The sequence below is a fragment of the Fukomys damarensis genome, unplaced genomic scaffold (genome assembly GCF_012274545.1).
Source record: "Fukomys damarensis isolate Sample0158 unplaced genomic scaffold, DMR_v1.0_HiC HiC_scaffold_6, whole genome shotgun sequence".
Lineage (NCBI taxonomy): Eukaryota > Metazoa > Chordata > Mammalia > Rodentia > Bathyergidae > Fukomys > Fukomys damarensis.
The window spans coordinates 32934614-32952167 of record NW_022900918.1 but is presented as its reverse complement, the minus strand read 5'-3'; the positions used below and the strand labels follow the sequence as shown (position 1 = coordinate 32952167).

General features: G+C 38.1%; 1 protein-coding gene across 1 annotated transcript in view; it reads right to left on the bottom strand.

Annotated features, from left to right (window-relative positions):
• The window catches only part of Tm9sf2 (transmembrane 9 superfamily member 2), a 57255-nt gene extending 39996 nt beyond the window's left edge, over positions 1–17259 (bottom strand). Inside the window, exons 1-3 of the mRNA XM_010604600.3 lie at positions 16853–17259; positions 2259–2326; positions 486–579 (exon numbers count right to left, since the gene is read on the bottom strand). Of these exons, the coding sequence (XP_010602902.1) occupies positions 486–579; positions 2259–2326; positions 16853–17200 (510 nt within the window). The 5' untranslated portion in view covers positions 17201–17259. The remainder of the gene's footprint in view (positions 1–485; positions 580–2258; positions 2327–16852) is intronic.
• Between the last annotated feature and the right edge of the window lie 295 nt (positions 17260–17554).

Here is a 17554-nt window from a genome sequence, read left to right as displayed (position 1 = left end):
ACGAACTGACTGAGAGAGCACCTCATACCGTGCCGAGTTTGGCTTCACTGGTGTGCCAAAAACTGTGTCAGACACGTTCCAGACACTCTTTCAACAATCACAATAGAAAGACTAACTTCCAGAAAAGCCAGGCAGTGCAAGTGCTTTTCTAAGGACAAGCTGTCTGGGGCAGTGCTTCAAACGGGGAGTTGACACAGAGCAGCAGGAACAGGTCTTCGTGACCTTCAGGGATGAGCAAGGTCCCCCTGTAAGGTGGGTGGGGTGGGGGCAGTCTCTTTAGGCCACCACCTTATCACTTATAACACTGGTTGTATGAATGTTCACTAAGACATGCTCATCAGCGACATGTTGTGAGGACAAAGATCTTTTCAAACTGTGACCTTTAGCTATGACAGCTAAATTAATTCAGCCATTCTCAAAATGCATAACAAAGCAAAACATTTTTTTTAAAAGAGACTAATTTTTACATAACACTAAATACCAACCTTATATGGGGAGGGTTCAATTCTTTCTCCAAACAATACTTGACCAAGATTTTCAGATGGACGTTTTCCTTCTGATGCTTGGCAAAAATCAAACCTGAGGGAAGAGTGCTTAAGTTTTTAAATATAGAACATCAAACATCTGGCCACTCTTGAAAGATTAGTAGCTCTTGTAGATGAGTAAGAAATATATTTATATTTCAAGACCCCTGAGCCACAACTCCAAAAGAACAGAAATACTCCAAATTACAACTCAGAATACTCTAATTTATAAATAATACTTTCATTAAAATGTTAATTATGGAACTTAAAAAGTTGACACATAATTTTTGTTCAAATTATAAAATCATTTACAACCATATTCAAGTGAATTTTTCAGAACCTATCTCCTTTTGTTATAACTTGCTGATCCAAATCTTTACTTAGAAATGACATTTCAGCAAGATGTGTTGAGTCTACCTGCTTCTCCCTAATACACTGGCCACCATGTCCCAGTAGAAGCAGAGGCTATACAGAAAACCCTGAGAAAACAGCCATGGAAAGGTATACTCAGTCACCTGTGAGATTCTCTGTGCTGTGATCCCCTTATATTTTCAATTGATTTCAATAGAGTTTTGTTTAAACATTACAGTCTAATTTGAACTTTGCCACAGAACATTAAAGAACAATTCTTTCTTCATCCGAGAATGATATGGGGAGTAGTTGCCAGTAATGGCAACAGATTAGTGAGATTCCCAAAGAGGAAAATGAATGTCAAGTGATAAAAATGAGCTGGACAGAATACCTATCTACCAAATACAAAAGATCCACTGAATTTTTCTAATAGCCACAAAGATCCAAGTAGAGATGCAAGTTCACTTAACAAAAGAAAAAAAAAAAAAACCTAGAAAAAGTATCTGTGTCCAACAGTGACATAAATTACAGTCCATCCACTCATGAATTATGTACTCTCTTCTTGGGTACACAGATTCTTACAGGATAGTCTTACATTTTGTGTATGCTTTTCTCTATAATGTATACACTACATTGTTTTTTCTCTTAAAAAAAAAAGGAGAGGAGAAATTGAACTTAAACCAAAATATAGAAACTGCTGTATAGCTAACATGGATTACAGTGGTCAAATAAACACAAGATTTTTATGCAGTACTTTCCATAATATCAAAAACTAGAAATCAAATATTGATAAACTGGGAATTAAAAAGCAAACAGATCATGGAATATATACAACTTCTATGATGGAATAATAAATAGCTACTAAATAGAAGTCATTGCATAGTAATAGGGAAAGATGTCTATAACATATACAAGAAAGAAAGAAATGGTACAAACCAAAGATAACAGTATGAGCCTACTTTTATTTAAAACAAAAATGTATAAATGTGAATACAGTATTAGAATGTTTAGAGAAAAAGCAGAATGTTGATATCAAAGTAGTTCTTTCAGGAAATTGATGACATGATAGACAAAAATTCTGTCTAAAAATATATGAGGTATTTAATCATTAAAAATTTAAAAGTACAGAGTTTTTGTACAGATGGGTGAAAAGAGGGAATCCACTATTTTAGTTGGTGCATCTTCTGTATTGCAAAGCAACATGAGAAGATGATCACAATTTAACCTTGGCAAAACACATTTTAAAAAATGTGTTCAGGCTTCATGCATTTTTTTTTAATGCATACAAATTTACTCTTAACTGTAAAGAAAATGGAATTCTAGGCACACAAAATTCTGATGACTCACATAAACTTTATATAAAAATGAAGCTGAAAAACTTACGCTGTATATTCATAAGGAAGAACAGATTCCACTGAGTCAAGCCTGTTCACAAATAGTTCTATTTCAGCCTGAAAATGAGGAAACACAGAACTAAGATACAAACAATTTGCAATACAGGCATAAGTCATGCTTAGGACTGAAAATAGTTGAAATGCTTAAAATGTGAAGTTTTATGATGTTCAACTTACCGTAAATACAACAAAACAATTTTCAGAGTTGCAAATGTATGTAATATTTAAATTTTTTAAAGTTCCTCTTTGTTGTTTTTTGAGACAGGATCTCACTATGTAGTTCAGGCTGGCCTTGAACTCACCATGTAGCTCAGGTTGGCCTTGAACTCATGGCAATCCTCCTGCCTCAGCCTCTGGAGTGCTGGGATTATAGGCATGCACAACCATGCTTGGTCTTTTTTATGCTCTAAATTTTCTAAAACATTAAATGACATATTTTAAGCCAAAAACATGCGTCACATTAATATAAGTGCTGTTTTTAGAAACCTGGTTTCCAAATCCAGTATTTCATTCTGCAACACAAAAATAATTTTTAAACATTCTCACTGCAACCAAGAAGTGTTGCCAAGTTCATTAGAAATTACCAGTTCAATTATACAGGAAACACAATCCCATGCACACATGTACTCTGAAGCAGCCAGGAGACAGACAATGAATGACGACATGGTTTAACTTTGGAGGACTGCTTTGATCAGTTTAAGAATGCTGAAGCGCAAGTTACAACAGTGAAGTTCACAGTGACCAGATCAAGTTCAACAATGAGGAGAACTGCTGTATCAACTTCCCGGGAAACACAGGCGAACGCATGTCACACCTTTCTACCGAAGCTTCCAAAATATATCCTAGGTACAGATGAAGTTCCACAGGACCCCAAGACTTACCCACCTTCTCAAATCACTGACACTCATGACAGAATCGACTAGCTGAAGAACTATGAGTCATTTGAGTCCTGAAATACTTTTGATGCTAACCAAAAATTCATGAAGAGGGAGATGGTATTTACCCAGGACAGGTAATATTAGAGTCAGACCACTGTAGCTGCTATGGATTGGATCAGGAGGCTACCTGGCATGGCACAAAGCCACCCTTGGCATTTTGAATCTCACTGACTAGCACAAGTAGACAAGATATCTGAAGTATAGTTAAACCACACTGTATGGCCATTGGCAAAGCAGCAAAACAAGCAGGTAAGAGTCCACCTCTGAAGCCGACTGCCTGCATCCCGAGCCCGATGCCATCACTTACTAACTGTCATTTTTGTCAAGTAATTTAAGATGTCAGCTTCCTCATGGGCGCTTTAGCTTCCTTATCTGCAATAGGAGTAGGTGGATTAAGCAACAGCATTTACAAAATATTTCACAGTGCCAGATAATGAAGGGCTATGTACTTCTAAAAGCCAAGAAATTAATGACACTAGGTATATGGAAAGCCTAAACTATAGTGCCCACCTAAAAATGCTTACCCAATATCCCAGTTTTATGAAGGAAAACATCAGCATTTGTTTACAGTCTCATATACAATCCCTACAACTCTACTTAAATGAAATAGCAACTCAATGGCCACAATGCCACTGACACACACGAAAAAGTAATTGTCTTCTTGCACAAAATATTTCAGACTAAATCACTGGTCATTTTACTAAAAAGATGATGGGACTCAACATTACAGCATGCTTGAATAATTAAAAGGAAAAACTATGTAACTGTTGTGAAGGCAAAACTCCCAGTTGACAGCTTCCTCTGCCAAAATAATTTTCACTAATTGGAAGGGGTCAACACTGCTACAAAGATACATCACAATTCAAACGATCTATTTAACATATCTTAATGAAGACAGAAAGGTCCCTAAAAAGCTACGCCCGTTTACATCTCCAAGGAAGGAACGGAGCTACTATAGGCTACAAAACTTTGTATGCTTTCACATTATCTATTATATATTTTGGTCCTTATTTACCCTTTCAGTTTCTCACACCAGAGAGATAATTCAATATTTACACATCTGATTTATTTAACTTAAAAGAGTATAGTCTCAATTTGTATACATTTGGCTATAAAGTTTATATATTTGGCTGAGTAGTACCCCATTATATAAAAACCCACATCGTTTTTATCCATTCATTGGTTGATGGGCATTTGGGCTATTTCCAAGATTTAGCTATCATAAATTGTGTGGATATAAACATGGGTGAGCATATACCATTGTGGTATGATGCTTTTTTCTTTCAGGAAGATACCCAGAAGGGGAACAGCTGGGTCATATAGGACCTTTAATCCTAGTGTTTTGAGGAATCACCACACCAATTTCCACAGTGGTTGCACCAGTCTGTACTCCCAACAGTGGGAGAAAGGTTCCTTTTTCCTCACAGCCCCGCCAGCATTTGTTTTTGGTTTCTTGGTATCAGCCATTCTTTCTGGAGATGAAATCTCAGCACTATTTTAATTTACATCTCTCAAATGGCTAGTGGTGTTGAACATTTTTTCATGTATTTATTTGCTGTTTGTACTTCTTCATCTGAGGAGTGTCCCTTCATTTCAAATGCCCTTTTTTGATTGGGTCTTTAAATTTGGGAGGGGTCTGATTTGTTCGCAATTCTTTATATGTTCTAGATACTAGCCCTTTGTTTGAGGGACTACTGGCTAAAAGTATTTCCCACTCTGTGGGGTATCTCTTCATTCTGTTGATTTCTTTTGCTGTGCAAAAGCTTTTTAATAGGATGAGATGCCAGCTATTGAATCTTTGTATTATTTTTCACTCTGTCTGAGGTTTTTTTGTTTTGTTTTGTTTTTTTGAGACAGGGTCTCACTATGTAGTTGACACTGACCTGGAACTCACTATGTGCCCAGGCTGGTCTAGAACTCACAGCAATCTTCCTGCCTCAGCCTCCCGAGGGCTGGGATCACAGGCCTGCGCCACCATGCCTGGCTTTTTGTTCATGAAGTATTTGCCAACTCCTATGTCCTCAAGTTTTACCTATTCTCTCTTCCAGAAAATTTAGTTCGTGTTTTAATATTTAGATCTTTGATCCATTTTCATTTTAGTTTAGTGCATAGTGAGAGATATGGGTCTAATATTTGACATGAAGAATGCTAGTTTTCCCAGCACACTTATTAAAGAGGCTATCTTTTTTCCAGTAAATGAGTTTGGCTCCTCTGTCAAAGATAAGGTGGCTGGCAGTGTTTGGGGTTGTGCATCTTCTAGTCTGTTCTACTGATTCTCAGGTCTGTTTCTTTGCCAGGGCCATGCTGTTTTTATCACAGTCACTCTGTAGTATAATTTCAAGTCAGGGATCATGATACTCCCTCCTTTGCCTTGGTTGCCCAGAATTGTTTTTGCTATACTAGGTTTCTTCCGGTTCCAAATGAATTTTACGAATGTTTTCTCTAGTTCTGTGAGGTATGCTAGTGATATTTTGATTGGGATTGCATTAAATCTGTATAACAATTTTGGGAGTAAGGTCTTATTCACTATGTTCTTCCTACCCAAGAGCAAGGAACATCGCTCCATTTTCTGATATCCTCTTTGATTTCTTTTTCAGAGTACTATAATTTTTAGTGTAAAAGTTCTTTACTACCTTTGTTAGATTGACTCCTAAGTATTTCATTTTTCTCAATGCTATTGCGAAAGGTGTTTCTCCAACTTCTTTCTCAGTGAGTTTGTTATTTGTGTACAGTAAGTTTTAAGTATTGACTTCGTATCCAGCTACTCTACTGAATTTGGTTATTTAAATGTGGAAGTCTTTTGGAGGAGTTTTTGGGGTCTTTGATGTAGAGAATCATGTCATCTGCAAATAATGATAATTTAACTTCTTCTGTCCTGTCTATTCCTTTTATTTCTTTCTCTTGTCTTACAGTGCCTAGTACAAAGTGCTATGCATTTACTGTTATGTAGCAACATCTAACAAAATTTAAAGCAATAATGGAAATGTTCTTTATTTGCACGGTGCAATAATAGAGTAGCCTCTAGCCACACACAGCTACTGTGCACTTTAGGATGTACTGGGCATTTAAGATGTGGTTGGTGAGACTACAAAACTTAATTTTAAGTTTTACTTATTTTTAATTAAATTTAAGCAGTCATAGACGGCTAATAGTGTCTCAACTTATGTAACAACTCTTTGTGTGCTTAACATTTTTACCCTAGGCACTGCATTTTGTCTGTCCCTTGAAAATAACTAATTTTTCTAGTTTAGTCTAGGAGTTAGCAAGCTTTCTCTGTAAAGGGCCAGAGAGTAAACATTTTAGGTTTTACAGGAAGACATCCTGCCTCTAGCCTCATAGTGTGAAAGCAGTCACCAATCATATGTAAATGCATGATCATGGCTGTAGCCCAATAAAACTTTATTATGGGTTCTCAAATTTGATTTTTATGTAATTTTCACCACCACTAAATAATATTCTTTTGTTTCCAACTCCTTAAAAAATGTAAAAACAATTCCTAGCTTGACAGCCCTACAAAACCAGGCAGCAAGCTAGATTAAACTCTGAGTGTTGCTTTCTAGCTATTTGTTGGAGGGGTCAGTACAGGTACAAGGTTAAAAGACCTGAGGCCATAGGACACTGCTCAAGGGCATAAAGAGTTACAGTAAACGTATCTATCCAGTGAATGACAAAGAATTTGTACTTATCGTACCATGTCCCCTCTGAAATTTCACAGTTCATTCTCAGGCTACAGGATTGCAAAACTGAGGCAAATTATTCTCATTTTCTGACTTCCCTCATATCTCCTTAAAGCAATTTTTATTAGCATGTTTGCATATATAATAAATATCCTCATCATGGGGTATTGGTACGTATACATACATCAATATTCTTTTCCACCCCTCCCTCCCATTTTCCCCATCCTCAGATTCATTCTGCGAATTTTAATCCTTCAAAACTGAAACACCTCAATCTTTGGAATCACTATGTTATTGATCACACCAGCTGATTCTTCTAAGACCTTGTCATAGTCTCATCTCTCTCAGCAGGGATGTCATACAGAATTACAGCAAAATTCCAGGTTTAGACAATCAGAATTATGGTGTCTTCATTAGCCATTTGTCCCTAAGTACATATCCTTCAATAACACTTTATCTATTGTTTATATGATAAACTGATAGTTAAGAGCTCATATCTCAAATACAGGTTTCTTTTCAAATATTGTTTCTGGATTTGTCCATAACTAAATTAGTTTACTACTTTTACTCTCTCATGTAACTTTGACAGCTCCTGAAATTACTCTATATTCTCATTAGCTTCCTATTATGTTACATATGGCACTTAATATTATTGGCAAACTAGAACATTTTATGTTCCTTCTCTATGGTAAATTTAAAACCAAAAATAGCTTCAAGCAGCAATCCTTGAAGACCGCACCGTTACAATTCTCCAAAGATTTATTCCCCCATCCCACTACCTTAAGCTAATCCACACAGCTTTAATTTTTTTTCTTTTTTTTTTAGACAGGGTCTTACTTTGTACTACAGGCTAGCCTCGAACTCTCCCAGACCCTCCTGTCTCAGCTACCCAAATGCTGGGATTGCAGGCACGTGCCACCATGTCTGGCTTTAACTCCTTTAAATTCCAATTTGACCTTTTAAAAAGGAATCAGAAATAAAATTCATTGGCTCCCACTAAAATTATAGTTAAGTCTCTGAAAAACTCTAGGTGCCAGAAAAATTTCTTTCTGAAACCATTTTAGTTTTCTGTTTATATAACTTAGTATCATAGATGCCAAGGCAGGGGGATTCAAAGTTTCAGGCCAGCCTGGACTATATAGTAAGACCCTGTCTCAAAAAAACAGCCAAACAAATTAAAAAATGTTAGTATCATTAAGCCAATTACTACCACACTTCATTTTAGTTTGTTACCCAAAGAGAGTTTTCATATACTTTTCTCCCCCATTTTCTTATGTGCACTTTATTAGTTTTTACCCATCTTACTTGGCAATTATCTCAAATCCCCACTATATTTACCACATCTGTCAACTTTTCCTTATCTGGCAATCTCAAATTCTACTCCTAATAATGGTGCTAACAATGCCACTTAACAGGCACAGGTTTTAGCCTTGCTTTGTGATTTATAAGGCTAACTGTAATTATCAAAGGGTGTCCACAAAATTTTTCAAAATAGAAAATCCAAAAAGAATATTCACAAGTCTTTCATCTAAAAACAAAGCTAGTGTTAACACACAACACAAATAGTGAACATGACTTGAGTTTTGAGACAGCACAGCGTCAGACTGCTGGGTTCACTTAAAATCCTCTCAATAAATATGTGCTCCTGGGCAAGTCATAACTGTGGGTGTGACGAGTGGACCAGGTCACCAAAAATCAAAACAGTCCCCACACAAGCGAGTCCACATCTGCCATGCAGTGAGTTCAGGCTGAATGAATAGACAAGTGTAGCTGCTGTGTAAAGAAAGTGGATGTTCCAGAATCTGATAAAGATTTAACAGCACATGAATAACCCTAGGGGTTTCTGTGAGAGGCTCTTCCTCTCTCCTCCTCAAGGCAGAGGAAGCTGCCACACTGGTGTTTTTAAAGGACACAACAGTAAGCCCCCTGGGCCCCTGCTGACACCATCATTGCTCTCCTGCTGGCTACTGGTTCTAGGAAAAGGAAGATGAAATCCAGTACACTTCTTAAAATCACTCACTCCATTCGAAGATGAGGAAACAAGTTAAAAAACTGGACTGCAGAGATAAAAAGTAAATAAACTCAAATATCACTTTTCATTCCTGCTGCTTTCCTTTCTCTACTTTTCATTCTTCTTTCCTCATTTGGCCCTTTTCCACACTTATTTTTAAGAGATTAGTCTATCACAGATTTATCTACCAAATTATGGACCTATTTCTGTTCAGCGAAGTAATCAAACCCATCTTGAGCATTCAGCTTATCTTGGCCACTTCTGCAGCACTTGCTTTCATTCTTTTCTGAATTGTAAGAAATCTGAAAATTTAAGAGGCATTGTTTCAAAACATGTTAGCTGGGCGTGGTAGCACATGCTTGTAATCCCAGCACTCGGGAGCCAGAGGCAGGAGGATGAAGAGTTTGAGACCAGTCTGATCTATATGGCGATTTCAAGGCCAGCTTGGAATATACAGTGAGACCCTGTCTTAAAAAGCAAACGACAACCACATGACAAATAACCGTGCTAAGGAATGCGAAGAAAGACATCTTTAACAGAGCCATTTATAAAGAATTATGACAATGAGATACTCCTAATATAGCAGTAAAATGTTTAAACACTGGGAAAAAGATTGTGAGACTACTAGAAAGTTTATGTAGTTTAATAATGATCTTCAAGCTGGACCATGGGAAAGTATGCTACAGCATCATGACATACCTAAAAATATAAATACATACACAGATGAGACAATGTGGAAATAGTAAGCAACTGTTGACTTCAAGTGATCCAGGTGATCATCATATTATTCTCAACTTTGTTGGATTCTGAAAATTGTCACAATAAAAAGTTGGAAAAGTTGAAGAGTAGACCATAAACTTATGTAAAACAAGAGAAGCCAAAAGAAAGTGATAAGAAATGATAAGTAAAATTTAGGGCTAAAAGATGTTCTAGGGTCAAGAATAATGATCTCTTTTTTTTCATTGAGTTTATTGGTACATTTTAGGTATACAGTACAGTTACATTCATCACTGGGATTTTGTACCTTTACATGACAGGTCTTGGTTCTCATTTTTTCCCCTTACCCCTGCCCTCCCTTCACTCCCAAGAATAATGATCTTAAAAGAAGTCAATTTCTTAAATGAGGGAAAATACTACGTTTTGCAGTAGATATGAAAACCAGAAAACAGATAACAACAAATCCCGAAGATTACAAGAAATTCATTCATCCAACACACATATTTAATGCCCACAATGTCCTATACTTAACATTGTAGGTGACAAAATAATACAAACTCATTAATACTTACTTTCAAAGAATTTATAATCCAGATGGAGAGACAAAGCATATATTCAAGAAAGTTTTTTAAAAAGTGACAGGTGCCAGGGATTTAGCTTAGAGGTTCCGGTGCCTGCTTCACAAGCACAAGGTCCCAAGTTCAATCCCCATTACCAGAAAAAACAACAAAACAAAACCCATAAAGTGGCAGTATTATTTATATGCTTGGGATAAGCACAGAATCTCTGTGGGACTTTCTCTTCTTATCATTAAAATAGCAAATGCTATGAGAGTGCTATATGAATTCTTTTAAGGTCAATTTCCACTTCAAACATCTTTACCCCCCACTGTACAGTTAAGTAAGTCCATCTCCTTCTGGATGTTTGCCTGAAAAGAGACAGCCAACTCAAATTATCACTGACACAGCTAGAAGAGGCTGAAGGGTTATTTGCTTCATATTCCTACTTTCCGACTGTCCCCACCCACCTAATTACAAACAAGTAGTTTGGACAGTATTAAACGAAATCATAAATCACATACACAAAGCAAAACCAATTATTTAAACCAATTACAACCCTGAACTAAGAAAGTTTTATGAAAAAAGTTTTATTTACTTTAGTGCTATATAGTCTGCTCCCTAAATTCTTTTCCTAAAGTGACATTTTTATTTGTAGTCTGAATCAGTCCAATCTGCATCTGATCTGGCTGAGATCACAAGTGCAATCTATTTTATTGCTTTAAGGCACAGGGACGTGCCTCAAGATGGTTCTCCTTGTATCCTCATTCCATTTTCTGCTTTTATTCTGCCTTACTCACTTGCCATCAGATCTATCCCACCACACCTACAACTAGACTTGCAAGGGAGAAAGGAATCTCAGTGAACAAATGTGACTTTGTACAAGGATCAAAGCAAGGGACTAGTCAGTCTCAAAAGGGCCTAAGATATGAAGATACAACCATAAAAACAGGAAAACTATGGAATTTTCAACTGCTTAATATTACAGAAGTCTACAGTGGGAAAATTCTGAAGAATGGCAGTTTCAACTCAGACATAATAGCCCGGCGTGGTGACCCACGCCTGTAATCCCAGCACTCGGGAGGCTGAGGCAGGAGGATCGATCGCTGCGAGTGAGACCAGCCTTGGCTATACAGTGAGTTCCAGAGCAGTCTGAACTCATAGTGAGACCCTGCCTCAAAAAACAAAACAAAAATAACTCAAACACAATGGAAAAAAAAAGAAAAAGAAAAAGAAAAAGAAATTTGTATCTTGGAGCTCACAAATGGATGTTCACGAGTTCTGTGAACTCAGCAATGCCCAGATTTTGATCTCCTATATGGGGTTCTTTTCTAATGCCTACGAAAAATAAAACTTCAGTTTGGGAGTATACTAAAAAATGTAATACATGACTACTTAAAACTTAATTAAATACACACCGCTTTCTGTTGACCACTGCATTAATTCTGGACATCCAGGATGGTAAGTGGTCAAGGTTCCCTGAAGGGAGAAATAGCAGAAGAACACATAGAGGTTAGACACAGCAGCACCCCAAAGTGGTAAAGAGCCCAGGCTTTGAAGACTGAGATAAAGCTCAGCGATGGAGCACCTGCCTAGCATTCCTGAGGCTCTGTGTTCAACCTCCAGCACAACACAAAAAAGCTAAAAAAGAAGCCTGGAATTAGGAACCACAGTTCTGGGTTTGTCTGCATGCTAGCTTCACGTTTACTAGCTACGCTTGCTTAAAACTAAATCTTACTGAGTTTCTGTTTCTATATCTAAAATCACACTTGTCAAAAAGATTAAGGTGCTATACACCTGGAATACACAAAACACACAAATTGCAGCTTTTATCTTTTTATTAGTGGAGGGCAATAAACAGGTGAAGAATTAAGGAAAAAAGATTTCACAAACTGCTTCCAAAGCCTTTCGTGTGCAGTTAATTTTAATGAAAACAGAGAATGATCTTGCACAAAATAAATACAATTATAACCTGCAAATAAGAGAGACTACAGTGACAGAAAAGCCCAAAAATAGAGAAATAAAGGCTTGGGAAATAGGACTCTGAGGCTGACAGAGTCAAGCGGTCCCTGCAGAATGTAGGTGTGCCTGTATGTTTATGCTGGGGCTGGGAGGTGATTTTTGTTTCAGGTGTCCAGTTATATATTCTTAGTAAGAAAAACCACTGTTGGAATGTCTATTTATTAAGGTAAATTGATTCTTCCCAAAGCCAGTTTTCAGTTTAGAAACAGTATCTATAACATCCACACCCTGGTAAGTTTCCAGAAGAGTCAATGCTTTCATTCTAGTGAAAACTGAGGGTGTGAAACTAGAGGTCAGTATTTATCACTTATATCAACAAATACACACATAAATCAAACACATTTTACTTCAAAATTTTCAAACTACTTCCATGCTCAAATTAAAACAGATATAGAAATATTCATTCTACATCTTTTCAGAGCAATACCAAGTACTGAAACTCGATTCATTCTGTATTAAAGGCAACTGTTCCTAAAATAACACACAATTTATAAAACGCTTCTAAAAATATCAGTAAGAATAGGTTAAAAGTATGACTCTGAGTAAGCTTCCTTTTTATAAAAAAGTTGTTAAACTAATTCATTTAAGCTTTTTTTGTTTTGGTTTTGGTTTACCACTAGGGGTTACAGTATTTGGTTATTCTTCCTTCCAGCATGAGAAAGAAAATCTTAATCTTTTATCTAAGAATATGAGCTATATATCAAACAGTCAAAACAAGGCAGATGCTTTGGAGAGCTAATGTAAGCTTTAGTTCTTAACTCGGAATTCATGTGGAGGAGCCAATAATTACTTGAAAGTTAAAAGGAACAAAGGTAAACACCCACTAATTTCAACTATTAAGCATAAGAATGCTGCTTACACATTCAGAACTGGTCTAAAGCTAAACAGCATGCAACTGAAATAGTCAATACTGTGACAGGCCAAATGAGAACCACACACTTTATGCAGCACTATTTACCTCCAGGACTTTGAAATATTAGTGTCACATATCGTCTGGATTTTAAAAAGAAAAAAGAGATGCTACAGGAAAGGAATCCCATAGCTCAATCCTTTATTAGTGTAGCTTCAAAAACAAAATAAGGCAATACAAGAAAAAACAGACGAAGAAACCTAAAATGTTTTAGGTATCATCACATAGCTATTAATTAAAATTAAAACACTGCAGATACTGTGACATTTAGCAACAGTATATATCAAATCTATTTTTCTTAAAATAAAGCTAGCAGTATTAAACAGAACTATAAAACTGATCTGATAATTTTATATTTGGGAATATGCAAATTAACTCCTGTAAAATACATTCTAATGAAGTTATGAATAGAAACATTAGGACCAATCTAAATGCCCTACAAACATTCAAGCAAATCATAGACAGTACAGTTTTAAGAATGATATACTATATGGTCTATGAAAAGGAAATACTAGTCTATAAAAGCCAAGAACATTCGTTATATTGAACTATATTGACATTAAAATCTATCCACAGGAAATGACAGTAAGTTAAAAAAAAAAAAGCTACAGCTGGCACGGTGACACACACCTGTAATCCCGGCACCTGGGAGGGTGCCGGCCTGAGCTATATAGTGAATCCCTGTCTCAACCCTCTCCCCCTGGAAAAACTACAGAAACTGTTACAGTTATTTAAGAAGGCCAAGATCACAAATCAGAAGTTAGTAATGTAAACCAAGGGAGGTGGTGCACACCTGTAATCCCAGCACTCTGCCAGAGGCAGGAGGATCACAAGTTTGAGCCCACCGTCAGCAACTTAGTGAATTAGCAAGATCCTATCTCAAAATTTAAAAAATATATATATTTAAAGGTCTGGGGATGTATCTCAAAATGAAGGTCCTGGGTTCAATTCCCAGTAGCAGAAAGAAAGAGGGCTGGGGGGGAGGAAGCAAGCAAGCAAGCTAGACAGAATTTTATGTTCCCTGGACTGTTTCTCTGCTAGTAAATTAAACATAAAATAATTTTAAGGTGACAAAATGACCAGTCTTCAGGGTTCTCCTATTTCTGGTTGTGCTGAGTATTGAACTCAGGACCTTCAACATGCTATATGCTCTATCTTTAAGCTACAGCCCCCTTCCCTCGGGTTTCTCTGTTTCTCAAAATACATACTGAACTAAAAACTGCAGGACATAGACTTCACAGCAAATGTAAAGACAATACTGCACTATATAAACTACATTTATGCTGAAATATGCTTCTTTTATCTCTATACTCATTACTATTTTATAACATCACAAGACTGTTCTTTTCCTCTAAGAAATGCAAAATACCTCTCAAAAGTCATATACGAACAAATATAATTATCCCTATTTTATAGCTGAAAACATGGATGGAAATATTATCAATTCACTATCAACACTTTTGGAAATAATTATTCCCATTTCACGACTTCTGCTTCTAAATTTTAAAAGAAGTCTCTTCTGCTTTTCTGAATAATATATAAAGACCATCTTCCTTAAGAAATATGGAATGGATGAGAATAAACTATTGTTACCACTCTGACTAAAGTAATAAAAATTTAAGTTGCTGTTACTACAGCATCTGCATTGAGAGCAAAGGGAAGAAATGTGGAAGTTTAAATTATCTGTGCCAGTTAGTCAAGCTGTAGGGGAAAAGTGCTAAAAGTACCTCCTCCTCATCTGAGAGCTGTTTCCATTGGCCAAGATGTGAAGAGCTAGCTGGCAACAAACACGAAAATTCAAACATTTCAGAAAACGGATCTGCCTTACCTGTTTTATCCCTATACCTCTCAAAATTAAAATTCCAAAAGCATCCTCCCAGGTTAACTAAAAAAATAACTAAAACGTGGCTACCTGAGAAAACAAAAATCATCTACCTGGCAGATAATCTGTAAATTTCACTCATCCGTAGGGCCTGGGATTTATTAGCCGCCACCTGCCTTGCAAGCGCAAGGTCCTGAGTTCCATCCCTCGTAACAAAACAAAACAAAGACAAAAACAAAATAAAAAACATCAACCCACAGGTGTTTCCTCCTTTTTGTTTTAAGAGCACTTTGCACATAAATCTTTTATACTACATCTGCTATCAGTCTGCTCATAAGCTTATGTCTCTTATTTTGAGATTCCTAGAGGGCAGAGAAAGTACTTCTATCTTTGAGAAACTAGGAATACAATTTATGATTGCTGTAAAATTAAAGACCATGCTGGGGCATGGTGGTCCAAGCCTGTAATCCCAACACTTTGGGAAGCTGAGGCAGAAGGATGGAAGTTGGAGTCCAGCCATGGCAATTTAGTAACTTAATGCAGACCCCGTCATAAAATAAAAAAGGTATGGGATGTGTGTAGCTCAGTGCAAAGGCCCTTGGTTGGGGGGTGGCACACTGTTCAGCCAGAAGCCTCAAAAAGAAGTGAGATGCGGGTGTTATGTACATGTACCAACTTCCCACGATGGCTGTAATCATTATGTACTACAAAGACATACTAGTAAAAATATAAGTTAAAAACGGAGAGCTTTTTGTGCTGCAGAGTATGAGTGAAGGACTGAAATGCCCACTACTGACTTGAGAAACCCTCAAGAGACCCTTAGGTATTTTTACAGATATAACATTTCTAACAGATGTATCAACATGTCATTCAGGACAGCTGACAAACTTAAACAGAAATGCAAGATGCAATCAAAAGCTTAATAGCTTCTCTAATGCCTTAAAATAACCACAAAATTCACAGCTACAGTAAAGTTAGCAGTAATAAAATAAACACCAGCTTTAAAAAAATCAAACTTAGTAAAGAAACTTATTTATAGATTGTAAAAGTTGGGTGAACGATTATTTGAAGTGTTAAAATTACTAACGGTTTCGAGGAGATTTTCATTTCCCTCAAGCCGTTTCAACAACTTAACCTAAAATCCGGCTGCTCATGTCTCTTACTAGCAGTTAAACTGACAACCGTTTAAGTGTGAATATCCTAAGAGGTCAACGTTTTCAAGACTTGGCCTAGGAAAAACACCAGTTTCTCCTGTTATAGGCTCCTTGTGTTTAAAGCAAAGCTCTGAGAAATTAAATAACGGGATCGTATATATTTTACATTAAATTTTTAAACATTTACAGGCAGAAACTAAGTGTGTCAATCACTATTACAGCAACTCAATGCAGATTACGCATTTCTGAGTGTTATAATTAACAAATAAGTAATCAACAGCTAATCACGAAACTGGTTATCAAAGTCCTAAAAAAGTGCAAGCTCTCATGACCAACCGGAAGGTCCAAAAAAAAAAAAAAGTAGTACAATGAAACAGGAAGCAATGAAGTTAAAAGTTACTATAAATTGTAACTAAACTTGAAGTTGCCCAGCAAAAGTCACCTAGGCGTGCAAGATCCAACTCCAAACGCGCCCCTTTCTAGGGTCCCTGCTCGGGGAAAGTGAGTACAGCTGTGCCTGCGACCTGCCCGGCCTGGCAGAGGCGAGGTGAGCCTGGGGACCCAGGACCGAGTTTTCCAGATCGATCCCAGTAGGGATCGTTCCTGAGCATCCTATCCTCTACCCGGGCCACGCCAGGCGCTCTGGGAACAGCTCGACCCCACTCACGACTACGTCCCCCTCCCCGCGCTCCCACCTGGGGACCCCAGGGCCCCGGAACCCGGACCTCTTCCCCTTTCCACAGGGCACACCGGAGGCCCGCCGGGCCGCACCCACCTTGCACTCGTGGCTCTTCTTGTCTTCGCAGAAGTTGACCGGCGCCAGGCCCGGAAGGTAGAAGGCGCTACCCCGGCGCGGGCCCGGGACCGCTCCCAGCAGGAGCAGCGACAGCAGTAACAGCCGCGGCGGAGACAACGCGGGCAGCCTGGCGCTCATGACGGCTGCTTCGGGGAAAGGCCAACCGAGCCTGGGGGATGAAGAGGGGAGGAGGGATGGGGAGGCTCGGAGACTTCGACGCAGCCGCTGGAGGCGAGCGAAGCCAGCCCCACGACTGCACAGTTCCGGTAGCGCGGGGAGACACCGCGAGCCTCGTAACAGAAACCGAGCCGAACCTCGACGGGGCATGCGCAACGCCGTCTGCACATGCTCAGTGAGAGCGCCGCAAGCGCAGCCAGGAGTTTCCGGGAGGAGCTTGGAGGAGATCCATTTTCCGGGTTTTCGCCGCGCCCGCGGGAGAATTGTTCCGGGGTTAGAGTTCTAACTGCACGTTCCTATCTAGAGCTCCAATGGGGCGCTCCATATTCGCTGCTGTGTCTCGATAATTTCCCATAAACATCATCGGGTTCCTTAACCACGACAATCCCTAGTACAAAGCAGGTGCTCTTGAAAGTATCTGCTGACAGTGGCAAAGTTAGGGGGACACCTAGTTGGAAGCAGGATAAGGAAACGAATGGGAAGGAGCTGTCCCTCTGCAAATTG